General features: G+C 42.3%; 1 protein-coding gene across 7 annotated transcripts in view; it reads left to right on the top strand.

Annotated features, from left to right (window-relative positions):
- The window catches only part of atp8a2 (ATPase phospholipid transporting 8A2), a 589,180-nt gene that overhangs the window by 108,024 nt on the left and 467,340 nt on the right, over positions 1–13,816 (top strand). The window contains exon 1 of one of the 7 annotated variants that reach the window (XM_063054231.1): positions 1,983–2,056. The exons of 5 other annotated variants lie outside the window; for them this stretch is intronic. Coding sequence is in view for 1 of the 2 variants with exons in the window: in XM_063054226.1 (XP_062910296.1) it covers positions 2,017–2,056 (40 nt within the window). In the remaining variant the exon portion in view is untranslated. Of the gene's footprint in view, positions 1–1,982; positions 2,057–13,816 lie in introns of those variants that run through there. One more of the 7 variants, XM_063054226.1, reaches the window with a different exon arrangement.

Here is a 13,816-nt window from a genome sequence, read left to right as displayed (position 1 = left end):
GAGTGTTATTTGAAATGCATATTTTTGGTGAAAATAAATCGCGACGAACAAGATATTTACAAATTTTAAACTACGGCCTTTACCTCACAGATAAGGAGCCACCTTCGGCATTTTTTCTAAACTCTTTAAGAAACGGTGCTAATGAATGAACGAATGAAATTTATTTCAGTCAGTACAAACATAATAAAAAGTATCATTTTCAGTGATTTCATAGGACAAAATTACAACAAAAAACATAGATATTCTTTAAAACAGACCGAAAGGGTGCAGGCTGAAGCTACAGCTTATTATGCCTATGCCTCTTACTTATACAACAACATATTTGGTGTCAATCATCACATCAAAACAAAAATTTCATAATCTTTTAACACAAAATCCAATTCCAAGTATCATTTATTTACATTACTTCCATTCATTTTAAATCATGTGTTTTATATTTGTTCATTAAGTTATTTTTAAATAATTTTTAAACTTGTTAGGTGTGGTGCATGTTTTTAAATTCTCACTACAACTGTTTCATAGATTCACCCCTCTGAATGAAATACAATGATTTTTTACATTTGTTCTTATCCTTTGTTTTTGAAATATACTTGTTCCTCTCAAATCATGTTGACTTTCTCTCATTTTAAACAAACTTTGGATACTTTGTGGTAGCTGTCCATTTTTTACTTTATACATAATTTGTATTATTTTAAAATCTATGAAATCTCTGAATTTTAAAGTGTTTAGTTGAATAAATAGTGGATTGGCTGGCTCATAATAACTTGTCTTATTTACAATTCGTATGACTTTCTTTTGGAGTAGAAAAATAGAGTTTGTATTTATTTTGTATGTATTTCCCCATACCTCTACACAGCAAGTCATGTATGGGATTATAAGTGAACAGTACAATGTATACAAAGATTCCTAATTTAAGAAATCTTGAGCTTTGTACAGTATTGCAATAGATTTTGACATTTTTGTTTTGACATAATTTATATGTGGTTTCCAGCTTAATTTATTACCACTCCTAAAAATTTTGTTTCAGATACCTTATCAATTTCAACATCATTTATTCTAAGTTTACTATATGAGTTTGGTACTCGGTTTCCAAATATTATGAACTTAGTTTTACTTAAATTCAGTGATAATTTGTTAGTATCAAACCATTTCTTTATAATTTTAGTTCTTTCTCCACTGTATCCAATATCCAAAGGTTGTTTCAAATGTTCCCCACTGCAAAATATAGTTGTATCATCAGCAAATAATATACATTTTAATGTCTGAGAGACCATACATATATCGTTTATATACAAAATGAACAGCAATGGACCAAGCACTGAACCTTGTGGAACCCAAGTTATCCTTAAAAGTTTGGAATTCGAGTTGTTTATATGTACATACTGATACCTGTCTTCCAAATAACTACTTAACCAGTCATGTGCCACCCCTCTGATACCATATCTTTATAATTTTGTTAATGGTAATTTATGGTCAGTGGTGTCAAATGCTTTTGTTTTAGATCAAGGAATATCCTCACTGTTGTATTCATTTCCTCCTATAGCGTTTAATATTTCTTTTACAAAATCTATTAATGCTATTGTAGTGCATCTGTTTTTTCTGAAACCATATTACTGTTCTCAGAGTATATTTTGTTATGAAATCATTTAACCTTCTTACAAATATTTTTCCAATATTTTGGAAAACTGTGAGAGCAAAGAAACTGGTCTGTAATTAATTAACTAGATTAAGGTGATCAAACGTGTGCATTGATTTAAACTGCTCTTGTTGAAAGCAGTGTATTGTATTGGGTGAACGACGGAAATCAGTGTGCCATTGATAATCCCGTTAATTGCTTGTCGTGCTAAATGCACTTTCTCTGCGCTCTCCGATAATGACACTCCCGATCTACCGGGGCCATGGCGCGGCTGCTTGGTGACAGGGATCCAGCCATTCGCCGCCGAGAGCGAGTGCCGCAAAGAACCTGCTGCTGGAGGACACGGGCATGACTCTGACGGCCGGCGCTTTCCCAGAAAGATGCCGTTCCCGAGGAAATCAAAAAAAGTCCACTCAGTAGGTGAGTAGGGATAGCAAAGAAGGTGGGGCATATTTTGTTGGACGGCGCAGGAATCAGTTCAGTCCCAGTGCTTTGCCTTCTACCTGCCTCCTTTTCAATATTAGCTTTCATGGAAAAGGCCGAGCAGTGTCGCCTCGCCGCGTGTCCTGGAAATGTTATTGGTGCCGATCACTTTGTCAGGGTTTGGGCAGGGTGCGGGCGTAGGGATCGTCAGCCAGCCCAAGTCCTGTCTAGACTGTGTACAGTACTCCCTTCTGTTCTCTGAGATGGTGCAAATTGTGAATCATAGCAGCGGAGAGCCTCGTAACAAGATAAAGCCTTAATACGCCACTTTTTTACGAGACCTCGGCTCCCACCGTGCGCGTTTAGTACAGTACTCAAATTCTTCGATATCTGCGTGGCAGTGTTTATATTTTGATTAAAAACAAACGTGTTTTGGAAACACATGGCATTGTGTGTGCAGTAAATGATGGAATCCTCGCAGGCATTTTCTCCATTTCTGTCCCCCTCCCCTTTCCAGAGAGAACAGAGGAATAGAGCTCTTTTGGTAATCACGTATGACTCAACTAGCCTCCACATCCAGCACACCATCCTTCATCATTTCCACTAGCTCGAACAGGATTCCACCACCAGTCAAATCTTCACCTCTCTCTCCCTCTCTCTGATATGCATCAGTGGATTCGTGTTCATTTGGACACATTAGGACCAGTATATTTTGGCCCATTTTGTTAAACAGCTGTCTTAATTTGTTAAAGTTTCAAGAAAATAGTTAAGAAAAAAAGAGAAACTATGGTTTATCTGAGTAACAAATTAAGTATTTAAGTGAAATACAGAAAAATTACCAATACTACTTTGGCACCATAATACTATGAGTTAGTTTATCAAGTAGCAGTAAATCAAGGCAACTGGACTTGCTGTGTTGTCTGGAAGACATTTCATTCTAGAGGCTTCTTCAGTTCTAATCCATGGTGGGTAGTTTTTTTAACGCAAACAACAGGAATTCTGCAGATGCTGGAAATTCAAGCAACACACATCAAAGTTGCTGGTGAACGCAGCAGGCCAAGCAGCATCTGTAGGAAGAGGTGCAGTCGACGTTTCAGGCCGAGACCCTTCGTCAGGACTAACTGAAGGAAGAGTGAGTAAGGGATTTGAAAGTTGGAGGGGAGGGGGAGATCCAAAATGATAGGAGAAGACAGGAGGGGGAGGAATAGAGCCAAGAGCTGGACAAGGTGATAGGCAAAAGGGGATACGAGAGGATCATGGGACAGGAGGTCCGGGAAGAAAGACAGGGGGGGGGGACCCAGAGGATGGGCAAGAGGTATATTCAGAGGGAGAAAAAGGAGAGTGAGAGAAAGAATGTATGCATAAAAATGAGTAACAGTTGGGGTATGAGGGGGAGGTGGGGCCTTAGCGGAAGTTAGAGAAGTCGATGTTCCTGCCATCAGGTTGGAGGCTACCCAGACGGAATATAAGGTGTTGTTCCTCCAACCTGAGTGTGGCTTCATCTTTACAGTAGAGGAGGCTGTGAATAGACATGTCAGAATGGGAATGGGATGTGGAATTAAAATGTGTGGCCACTGGGAGATCCTGCTTTCTCTGGCGGACAGAGCGTAGATGTTCAGCAAAGCGGTCTCCCAGTCTGCGTCGGGTCTCGCCAATATATAAAAGGCCACATCGGGAGCACTGGACGCAGTATATCACCCCAGTCAACTCACAGGTGAAGTGTTGCCTCACCTGGAAGGACTGTTTGGGGCCCTGAATGGTGGTAAGGGAGGAAGTGTAAGGGCATGTGTAGCACTTGTTCCGCTTACACGGATAAGTGCCAGGAGGGAGATCAGTGGGGAGGGATGGGGGGGGGACGAATGGACAAGGGAGTTGTGTAGGGAGCGATCCCTGCGGAATGCAGAGAGAGGCGGGGAGGGAAAGATGTGCTTAGTGGTGGGATCCCGTTGGAGGTGGCGGAAGTTACGGAGAATAATATGTTGGACCCGGAGGCTGGTGGGGTGGTAGGTGAGGACCAAGGGAACCCTATTCCTAGTGGGGTGGCGGGAGGATGGAGTGAGAGCAGATGTACGTGAAATGGGGGAGATGTGTTTAAGAGCAGAGTTGATAGTGGAGGAAGGGAAGCCCCTTTCTTTAAAAAAGGAAGACATCTCCCTCGTCCTAGAATGAAAAGCCTCATCCTGAGAGCAGATGCGGCGGAGACGGAGGAATTGCGAGAAGGGGATGGCGTTTTTGCAAGAGACAGGGTGAGAAGAGGAATAGTCCAGATAGCTGTGAGAGTCAGTAGGCTTATAGTAGACATCAGTGGATAAGCTGTCTCCAGAGACAGAGACAGAAAGATCTAGAAAGGGGAGGGAGTTGTCGGAAATGGACCAGGTAAACTTGAGGGCAGGGTGAAAGTTGGAGGCCAAGTTAATAAAGTCAACGAGTTCTGCATGCGTGAAGGAAGCAGCGCCAATGCAGTCGTCGATGTAGCGAAGGAAATGTGGGGGACAGATACCAGAATAGGCACGGAACATAGATTGTTGCACAAACCCAACAAAAAGGCAGGCATAGCTAGGACCCACACGGGTGCCCATAGCGACACCTTTAGTTTGGAGGAAGTGGGAGGAGCCAAAGGAGAAATTATTAAGAGTAAGGACTAATTCAGCTAGACGGAGCAGAGTGGTGGTAGAGGGGAACTGATTAGGTCTGGAATCCAAAAAGAAGCGTAGAGCTTTGAGACCTTCCTGATGGGGGATGGAAGTATATAAGGACTGGACATCCATGGTGAAAATAAAGCGGTGGGGTCCAGGGAACTTAAAATCATCGAAAAGTTTAAGAGCGTGAGAAATGTCACGAACATAGGTCGGAAGGGATTGAACAAGGGGTGATAAAACAGTGTCGAGGTATGCAGAAACGAGTTCGGTGGGGCAGGAGCAAGCTGAGACAATAGGTCGGCCAGGACAGGCAGGTTTGTGGATCTTGGGTAGGAGGTAGAAACGGGAAGTGCAATGTGTGGGAACTATAAGGTTGGTAGCAGTGGATGGGAGATCCCCTGAGCAGATGAAGTCGGTGATGGTGTGGGAGACAATGGCCTGGTGCTCCTTAGTGGGGTCACGATCGAGGGGTAAATAAGAGGAGGTATCCGCGAGTTGTCGCTGTGCCTCGGCAAGGTAGAGGTCAGTACGCCAGACGACAACAGCACCCCCCTTATCGGCGGGTTTAATAATAAGGTTAGGATTAGTGTGGAGGGAGTGGAGAGCAGAGCGTTCCGAAGGAGTGAGGTTGGAATGGGGACAAAGTGCGGTGAAGTCGAGACGGTTGATGTCCCGTTGGCAGTTAGCAATAAAAAGATCCAGAGCAGGCAGAAGACCAGAGCGGGGTGTCCATGAAGAAGAGGAGGGTTGAAGATGGCAGAAGGGGTCATCGGTGGGGGTGGAAGAGTCCTTGCCGAAGAAGTAGGCTCGGAGACGGAGGAAGAAGAGTTCCGCATCATGGCGAACACGGAACTCGCTGAGGTGTGGGCGGAGGGGACAAAGGTGAGGCCTTTACTGAGGACAGAACGTTCTGCCTCCGACAGTTGAAGGTTGGAGGGGTTGGTAAAGACCCGGCACGGATGAGAGCTGGGATCGGAGGGGGGAGGGGGGAGGCTGGGGGTGCCAGTGGAGAGGGGAGGGTTGGGGTGAGAGGAAGATGGAGCCTCTGAGGGCCCAGGAGTTGACGGTGGGATCTGAGGAAGACGGGGCTGCGGAGTGGTGGTGGGGGAAGGGGAGACGGGAGTCACAACTGCAGCACATAAAGACCCTGCCTGGAGTTCATGGTGGGTAGTTTTCCGGTTTATAAACTGAGTTGTTTGAAGGTATAGCAATCACATGAGGGTCATCAAGCATAGAGGTCATGAGAGGTTCATTAGCCTTATCTTTGCATGAATGGAGGTGTGAGTTGTTGTGGCGATGCTGGGGTAGAGATGCAAACACGAGGAATTCTGCAGATGCTGGAAATTCAAGCAACACACATCAAAGTTGCTGGTGAACGCAGCAGGCCAGGCAGCATCTCTAGGAAGAGGTACAGTCGACGTTTTGGGCCTGGCCTGCTGCGTTCACCAGCAACTTTGATGTGTGTTGCTGGGGCAGAGAAGTTAGGACTGTGTTGTAAGTAGCTGATAGGCGGTGTCATACCCCACCCCCTCTGTTCAGGGATGAGAACTACACAAATCTGTGTATCGGCTAGACAAAACAACTGCTTCACAAACATATGGCCCAACAGAGGGGAGTTAACACCTCTGGTCAAGACTTGCCTGTATATCTACACCTAAAGGACAAGGGACACTCTTGATAACTCTCTGTAACTTCCACCACCTCCAACGGGATCCCACCACTCAGCACATCTTTCCCTCTTCCCCCCCCCGTGCTTTCTGCAGGGATCGCTCCCTACGCGATTCCCTTGTCCATTTGTTCCCCCGCCTCATCCCTCCCCACCGATCTCCCTCCTGGCACTTATCCTTGTAAGCGGAACAAGTGCTACACATGCCCTTACACTTCCTCCCTCACTACCATTCAGGGCCCCAGACAGTCCTTCCAGGTAAGGCGACACTTCACCTGTGAGTCGGCTGGGGTGATATACTGCGTCCGGTGCTTCCGATGTGGCCTTCTGTATATTGGCGAGACCCGACGCAGACTGGGAGATCGTTTTGCTGAACACCTATGCTCTGTCTGCCAGAGAAAGCAGGATCTCCCAGTGGCCACACATTTTACTTTGTAATTCCATGTCCCATTCCCATTCTGATATGTCTATCTACGGCCTCCTCTACTGTAAAGATGAAGCCACACTCAGGTTGGAGGAACAACACCTTATATTCCGTCTGGGTAGCCTCCAACCTGATGGCATGAACATTGACTTCTCAACCCCATCTGTTATTTATATACACATATTCTTTTTCTCTCTCTCCTTTTTCTTCCTCCGTCTCCCTTACTATATCCCTTGCCTATCCTCTGAGCTTCCCACCCTCCCCCTTTTCTTTCTCCCTAGGCCTCCTGTTCCATGATCCTCTCATATCCCTTTTGCCAATCACCTGTCCAGCTCTTGGCTCCATCCCTCCCCCTCCTGTCTTCTCCTATCATTTTGGATCTCCCCTCCCCCTCCCACTTTCAAATCTCTTACTAACTCTTCTTTCAGTTAGTCCTGACGACGGGTCTCAGCCCGAAACGTTGACTGTACCTCTTCCTAGAGATGCTGCCTGGCCTGCTGCGTTCACCAACAACTTTTATGTGTGTTGCTTGAAATTGCAGCATCTGCAGATTTCCTCGAGTTTGTGCTGTTGATAACAATGTGTGGTTTGAAATAGGGGTTAAAAAAGCCATCTTTGTCAAACTGGAAAACCCGTCTCTGAATAGAGGTGGTGGGATACGACACCACCTATCAGCTACTTGCAATGTAATCGTAACATCTCTGCCCCAGCATCTCCACAACAGTTCACACCTCCATTCATGCAAAGGTAAGACTAATGTCATTACCCCTATGACTCTTAACAACCCTCATGTGATTGCTATACCTTTAAACAACTCACAGTTAATAAGCTAGAAAACTACCCATCATGAATCAGAACTGAAGAAACCTCTCGGATGAGTGGCAAAAGATCGCTTAGACAACACAGCATGTCCAGTTGCTTTGATTTACTTCTGCTTCATATACAATGACCTGGATGACTGAGAGTCTTCAAAGACATGTGTTATTTCCTAACAGCTATTAGCAGAGAAATTCATCCAATGTATGCTGCTGTGTTCTCTTGACTGACCATAAATGAACAAAATCAGTGCAGGTAGTGGCCTACCTTCATACAATGCTTTCAACAGTTGCATCCTCCAAATCTTCATTTTCACTGTAACATTCAAGATGATTGTTCTTCGTAGTTCCTAACTTGTTTGAAGTAGTGAAATCGTTTCCTTTTCACTCCTGGCTCTTTCTCTTGTCTCCAAGCCTGAATGCTTGAAACTGCAGTGAGCAAAACAATTTTGAATTGTCTTACTGATTATTTCTTGCCAACCATCAGTGAGAAAAATCATTTTATTTTTTAAATGTGAAGCTAATGTTATTTAAAAAAATTATTCACCCTAAGCATGATATAGTGTCTAATGGATACAGTTGCACACAACTAATGCTTTGTTCCCCAATTACTGGGTTTTTTCTTCTTTTACACCCTACCCTACCCCCCAGAAAAAATCTGGTTCCACTGATCACCTGCCAGTTTATGTCCCACTCCTCCCCTGCAGGTCATCTTTCTTCTGGGCTTTCCACCGCTCAGTCCTGACATCCGACTTGGCCAGCAACAAGTGTTTTCAAATCTTTAAACCTACTTGTTTTATGATGCTTTTTGACATGAAACATCAGTTTGCATTGTGTCCTCAGACAACACATCTGTGAGAATAGATTGGAGGAACTTCGGCTGTTTGAAATTTGTCAAGAACTTTATAAAAAGTTAATAAAATAAGCTCTTTGAACATCATGGAGATGGGATAAAATGAGTACACTGGTGATTGTGTACTATTTTCAATCTAAGAACAATTAATGTTCTTGCAGTAATAGAGGATTTTAAAAAAACTTGGTGGTTTTGAGCTAAGATGGGAAAATTATATTGAGGATTTCCTTTCAGATTGCTGTTTTGAAATGTTGCTCTTCTGTGATAATTATGAAGATTGTTTTGGATATTTTTTGTTGTTACTTTGCAATTCCATGTTTTAAATCAAGAATGATAATACCACAAAGAGTTTTCATGTTTTCCATTAAAATCTATGTTGAGAGATGTACTAACACCATAGCCATTAAGCAATGATTTATCATTTGTTTTGGAACTTCCACATCCTGTCCATCAATATGATTTTTAGATCTTGTTTCTTAATGAATGTTAAAAATGTTTAAATCACGGTATTCAGTCCTTTGCAGATTGAGATTACATGTTGATTTGCAATGATCAATAGACATACATCAAAGTAAGCCATTAACATATAGTGGCATCAGGAACCCAAGTTAAACTACAGCTCACTAACAGCTGTACTCATATGTTGCACAAAGGAATCTGCTAATGGCTACATAGCACTGATCAGACTCCATCGTGATTATTAACAGATGCGTATCAGAATCACCATCTGCATCTGCAATAGAATGAACTAATTTCTTTTGAATTTTTTATTATTTATTTAGAGATACTGTGTGGAATAGCCCTTCGAGCCACACCACCCAGCAACTCTCGATTTAACCTTAGCCTTTGCATGCAGCAATTTACAATGACCAATTAATGTACTAATTTGTACGTCTTCGGACTGTGGGAGGAAAGCAGAGGAATGCGCTGGAGAAAACCCACACATTCCATCGGGAGGACGTATAAAATCCTTACAGAGTATGCCATGATTAAATTCTGAGCTGTAATAGCATTGCGTAACTGCTTCGCTAGCATTGGCACCCAGTAGTGAATTTTAAAATAAAAACAAATGTCCTCTAAGGAGGTGGTTATGGTTGTTAGCAATTTAGCTAGCCTGAGGACATTACTACAAGGGTTCTGCAGAGTACAGCCTCGGGTCAACTATCAATGACTTTGCATCCATCATAAAGTTCAAAGTCAAGACGTTTATTGATTGTGTAGCTTTCAAGTCCATCTATAAATCTGTGGCAAATGAAGAAGTCTGTGCCTGAATGCGGCAAGGCATAGTCGGCATTTGGGCATGGGACACAGTAAGTACAGGTAACTGCAATGAACATCCACAGCAACTGTCTAAATGCTTATCTTAATATTCAGTGTCATTGCTGTCACTGAATCCACACCATCCACAACTCATCTGAGTCAGTTGCATGGCTAAGAACATTGAATTTGTTGTATGCATTGGGTTATATTTGGAGACCAAGCAGATTTTTGTTGAGGACTGTTTTGCTGTGTGTCTCACTTGTGTCACAAACGTAACTGCAAATTTGGGGTTGCTTGCAATTTAATTATTGCATATTTCCCATTTTGACCTCCTGTGTCTAAACTATTCCCCTTATTGTTCCAATGAAGATTTTCCAAACTCGAGGCTGGAGATTCTGTGGTGAATAACTTGCTTCCTGACACTCTCAAGTTCCAAAATTTATGAGGCAAGAATCTGAAATGTAGTTATGATATACTTCACTTAACTGGACGAGTACAGCTCCAATAACACTCAGGAACCTTGATGATAGTCAGGATACAGCAACTAACTTGATTTTTTTTATCACATTTGCCAGCCTGAACATTCAGTTCCTTCATCAATATACAGTGGCTGCGGTGTACTGCCTTCAAAATGTACAGTTACTTTGTTTATTCCAACTGCACCAACCTCCCATACTTGTACTGTCTTGCAAAGGATAATTGGTTCTCATGCATAGGGCCATGATGCATTCTCTCCTCAATGTTGCATTGTTTAGCAACTTGGTACTGCTTCAGCAATACAGGTGTCTCCCGCTTTTCGAACGTTCGCTTTATGAAACCTCACTGTTACGAAAGACCTACATTAGTACCCTGTTTTCGCTTTCAGAAGGTGTTTTCACTGTTACGAAGAAAGGCAGCGCGCACCCCGAGCAGCCGCTCTCCCCCGGATTCGGAACGGCATTGCTTAAACAAGTTGCATTGAGCAGCCGTTCTAAGGTGTTGGAAAAGCCTGAAAGAGTCAGGGTGTTACACTTAGCGTAAAACTAGACATAATTAAGCGTTTCGATCGTGATGAACGAAGCAAGGACAAAGTGGAAGCTGACGAAGATGATGTTGAAGAGGTTTTGGCATCCCATGACCAAGAACTGATAGATGAAGAGCTGATGCAATTGGAAAAGGAAAGGATAACAATCGAAACCGAATGCAGAAAGTGAAGCAACTGCGTGAGATTTTCGCTGCAATGATAAAAGTATGACTTTAATTTTGAAAGGGTACGTAGGTTTAGGGGATATTTGCAGGATGTTTTGAGTCCTTACAAAGAACTGTGTGATAGAAAAATGCTCGAGGCTCATCAGTCAAGCAAGCCTTCCACAGCAGACGACGAAACTCGACCTTCGACATCGAGGCAGGCAGTCATAGGAGAGGATGAGCTGCCTGCCCTGATCGACGACGAGATGACACCCCCGTGTCCCACCACCCCAACCCTCGGGACCTGGTTAGATACTGTATCGATTCGCGGAGAATGCAGTGGTAGCTGGGAGGCACACACCACATCTTTAAGAAAAAGCGAAAATAAACATGCTAATTAATTAGGTGCTGCCTAGCACGTAATTTTCGGCCCAGATCAGTGCTGATGCAATCGGCAATCGCCTCTGATCTGCGCCGACATTTACGTGCTGGGCAGCACCTAATTAATTAGCATGTTTATTTTGACTTTTTTCTTAAGGATGTGCTGTGTGCCTCCCGGCTACCCCTGCGTGCTTCGCGGCAATGTATCAGTCGGCAGCCTGGAGGGTGGGGGCCACTACACCACCCAGCCTGCGACGAATCAGTCTAACACACCATTATCAGTGTGCTTGGCGCTGTCTTCCCAATTCCCGTAAGTGATACTACACTGTATATACATTATTTCTACTTTATATAGGCTGTATATTTTTATGTGTTATTTGGTTGATTTGGCAGCTTCATGGTTTAAAGGTTACTGGAGAGCGCGTTTATGCCAACAGCGCTTGCGTGAGATTTTCGCTACGGAGATCAGTGCAGGCAATCGTTGTAGAGAAGTATTTCTACTTTATATAGGCTGTGTATTTATCATATCATTCCTGCTTTTACTATATGTTACTGTTATTTTAGGTTTTATGTGTTATTTGGCATGATTTGGTAGGTTATTTTTGGGTCTGCGAACGCTCACAAATTTTTCCCAAATAAATAAATGGTAATTGTTTCTTCGCTTTACAACATTTTGGCTTACGAACCGTTTCATAGGAACGCTCTACATTCGGATGGCGGGGGAAACCTGTACTGCATTGTCACTGTGCCTGAATTCTGGAAATACCTACCCGAGAGTATTATGAGATTACCTTCACTAAGCAGGCTGCTTTTGTTTTTGTTTGGACAGCAGATGCTGGTGGTGCCTGTCTAGTTACAGATATGGAAATATAAATAAAAGAATAATGTGAGGGAAACAGAAATAATTTGGCTGAGACAGGTGTGTTGAGGGAAAGAGTATTTCATTTCCATGAACTTTTGATCAGAAGTGGAAAATGCTACAGGTGACAAAATTTATACAGCTATCAAAGTAGGAAAGAACAGCTGGTTGTTGGTGAGGACAGAACAATAGGGTGCAAAGTGATGAGGAAAAGAAGGGTGATGGCTCATGACAAAAAGCAACAGTAATGATATCAGTCACCAGCTTCTGACTCACCCTGCTGTCTCCCCATTGTCAGAGAGGAAGTAGTGGTTAGAATCAAAAAGAGGAATGTTAATTTCTTGCACCTGTACTCATAACTTGGTACATGGAAATAACTATTTGCAACACAATTTGCACATATGAGGAACAAACAGATTGTAATGCTTTTTGTACTTCACTTGGTTCATGAGCATACCATAAGTTGAGATGCTTACTGTTTTTTTAAAAATTTCTTACTCCTCCCATTTTGTTATATAAACCTAACCACCTGTATAGGCCCATTGATGACTGACAAAACTTGACTGGTGTCTGTTTTTGATTTTTTTTTTCTATGCTTCATATTTTTGTTTTGGGCACATTAGGTTCAGCAATTTAAAATCTCCTTGCCTTTTTCTTTGTTGTTCTTGCCTAATCACTTGCTACACTACTTGATTAAAACCTGTTATATCTGTAACCTTTTACAGTATGAGCAAAGGTCACAGACCTAAAGGGTTAACCTTTTGGTTGCAAGTCCTACTGCACTTTTTAAATATTCTCTGTTAACATGTTAATTTTCTGCTTCAAGCTTTTTTTCTTCAGAGATAAATGGCTTGTGATGTTATAAAAACGTAAATGTACTTTGATTTTTCAGTTGGCTAAAATGATTTTAGTTTCGTTTGATTCACATGGAATGCAACATGAAATCTGAGCATAAAATGTTTTGCTTGCGTATTTTGAAATGTGCATTGTGCAAATGCTGACTCAGATATGACATGTATATTTTGCTATTGATTTTATTTAAGGTGATTATTTACTATGAAATCAGAAATAAGTAGAATGTGATCTCACTCAAAGCAAAAATAGCTTTGTACATTTCCTTGGAAAAGAAAATGGAGCTGCGTACTCAAACAGGTATAAACATGCCCATGCGTGTTATGTTATTTTAAATAAAAAATGCATAATAGTTTACAATCCATTGAGGTTATGGGAAAGATCCTAGACACCCATATTTATGAATACGGAATGTATTAAGAGGGACAAAATAACAAGGAAAGAACTTGCAATTCTAATTTAATGGACATTTTACAAGCAACAACAAAAACTGGTTTAAAGGTAACTGATTTAAATTTCTGCATGTCGATTTTAGTTGGATTTCATTGAGTTCCTTGTGCAATGCTGGTAGCAAAACCTGAAAATAATAATTTCGTATGTTTTTAAATTCTGTTTGTATATGTAGCATGCAAAACACAGTAGATTCTAGTTAATTGGGCTATTTTTTAATTGGGGCAGCCGCTTATTTTGGGACAACTCTGAAAGAACAAAAACTAATTGAGAATATAGCCAGAATTCTCTTTGTTTATTTGGGGCACTATACAGCTTTATTGGGGCAGCGTACTGTTGCTGAGCAGTTCGTAACTAGCATCAGTTGTGTGACTGTTACATACTGCACTGT

The sequence above is a fragment of the Mobula hypostoma genome, chromosome 7, assembly GCF_963921235.1.
Source record: "Mobula hypostoma chromosome 7, sMobHyp1.1, whole genome shotgun sequence".
In the NCBI taxonomy this organism is placed as follows: domain Eukaryota; kingdom Metazoa; phylum Chordata; class Chondrichthyes; order Myliobatiformes; family Myliobatidae; genus Mobula; species Mobula hypostoma.
Note: the sequence above shows the minus strand (reverse complement) of the source record. Positions and strands in the feature narration are given on the sequence as shown.